We start from the raw sequence: 1,530 nt of genomic DNA, 5'->3' as shown, positions 1-1,530 counted from the left end.
TCACTGGTGGAATCCCTCGGGCAGGGCTGGTACCAGGACCGCTACCTCCCGCAAACTGACAGACATGTAATGAGAGAAGATATAGAAAGAGTTCAGTGGAGAAGCCAAAGACGGCCTTTAAGCTGTGTTAAAAGTATGAAGAGAAAAAAACTGAAGCGTCAGGGTGGAGAGCAGACTGCCACATACGCAGGATTTTGTTGTTTTTAAAAAAAAAAATGGTTTGCTTGTTACTCACCTCAAAATAATCACTAATTTTATGACCCCTTCCCCCTGCTTTGCCTGAAAAAACAAATTCAGAGATGGTGATTTCACAATGTAGTGCAATGGTTATATCTGAGAGGAGCTTCGCAGCAGAGGGCCAGGCCTACCTTGGCTGCTGTCAAAGTGATCTGCTTTCCGTTTCCTCACCCTCTGGTCATTCGCTTTCTTTTCAGGTGTCTGTTTAAATAACATGGGTCAGTGAGGTAAAATACAGAGAAGATCTTAAACCAAACCCTGTTGATGTGTGATGCAGACAAACCTCTAGCTCCTTGTCACTCAGTGAGCCCACGCTGCATAGACTCTGATTGGATGACTCATTTTGATTCTGACCTGAACCCTGTTGGAAAATTTAAAACACACAAAAAGAAGGCAGTGTTAAAAAAAAAAAATAGCAAAGTACAATTAATTTACATGTAGAATGTTGTGTTTGTGATATGGGTGAGACAAAAATCCAATGGACACTGTTAACTTTACACTGAGACAGGACCTGCATCAGTTTGAATTCTTGTTCCCTAGGTGATGCCTGTCAGTCAAATGAATAACATCAGAATTCAGCAGGCACTGTCCAATCACAAGGAGGCACTTGTTCATTCAGAGCACACTGGAGCTCTCTCACTGAACCCTCCTAAAATGGCTGAACAGTAGTCATGTTGCTAGGGATGTATTCCTCTGTCTGTCACCTTTGGATAATGTCATCCATTTCCCCCTCACGATAGCACTCTCACCTCCTCAGAAACACGCCGGAGTAATGATGCAGGGCTCGATTTAACAATGGCTGCTCGCACCTTTAAGATGTACCATATCAGACATGCTTGAAATCAAATTCACTTTCAGATAGTTTTAAGAGGAGCTGGCGTTCCATTACCAAAGGGTTTGTCATCGACTTGCTGAAGAAGGATAAGGACTTCCTGTATTTTTCTCTCAAGTCACCCATGTTAGAGAGCAGCCGTTGCTCAAGGTCAAGATAAAAGCCCGCTCTTTTGACACCAAGACCACGAGATCCTATTATTCATGACATTTCTTTTAATTCAATCACCCCACGTACAATGCATCTCTTGTCTTTCGAGACATCAAGCCAGGGCTGCTATGGTTTAATGCCTCAGAAAAAGCTGCCATTTTCTCTGCGGCAGCAGCCATGCCATGCTCTGGGCTCTGCTCTGCCTATGGCTGGCACGGGGCCCACTCCTGGCGCTGGTGCTCACTCTCTAACTTGACAAAATGAGGGTGAACTACATAGCAAGAGTGAGGAAAGTGAAATAGTGCCTTCAC

The 1,530-nt window shown here is 44.2% G+C and overlaps 1 protein-coding gene across 1 annotated transcript in view; it reads right to left on the bottom strand.

Annotated features, from left to right (window-relative positions):
- Positions 1-1,530, bottom strand: part of tlk2 (tousled-like kinase 2) — an 11,586-nt gene that overhangs the window by 7,202 nt on the left and 2,854 nt on the right. The window contains exons 3-5 of the mRNA XM_008329985.3: positions 521-598; positions 369-438; positions 236-279 (exon numbers count right to left, since the gene is read on the bottom strand). Of these exons, the coding sequence (XP_008328207.1) occupies positions 236-279; positions 369-438; positions 521-598 (192 nt within the window). The remainder of the gene's footprint in view (positions 1-235; positions 280-368; positions 439-520; positions 599-1,530) is intronic.

Source organism: Cynoglossus semilaevis, chromosome 17, assembly GCF_000523025.1.
Source record: "Cynoglossus semilaevis isolate Cse_v1.0 chromosome 17, Cse_v1.0, whole genome shotgun sequence".
In the NCBI taxonomy this organism is placed as follows: Eukaryota; Metazoa; Chordata; class Actinopteri; order Pleuronectiformes; family Cynoglossidae; genus Cynoglossus; species Cynoglossus semilaevis.
The sequence above is the reverse complement of the archived record's forward strand: the minus strand, read 5'-3'. Positions and strand labels throughout refer to the sequence as shown.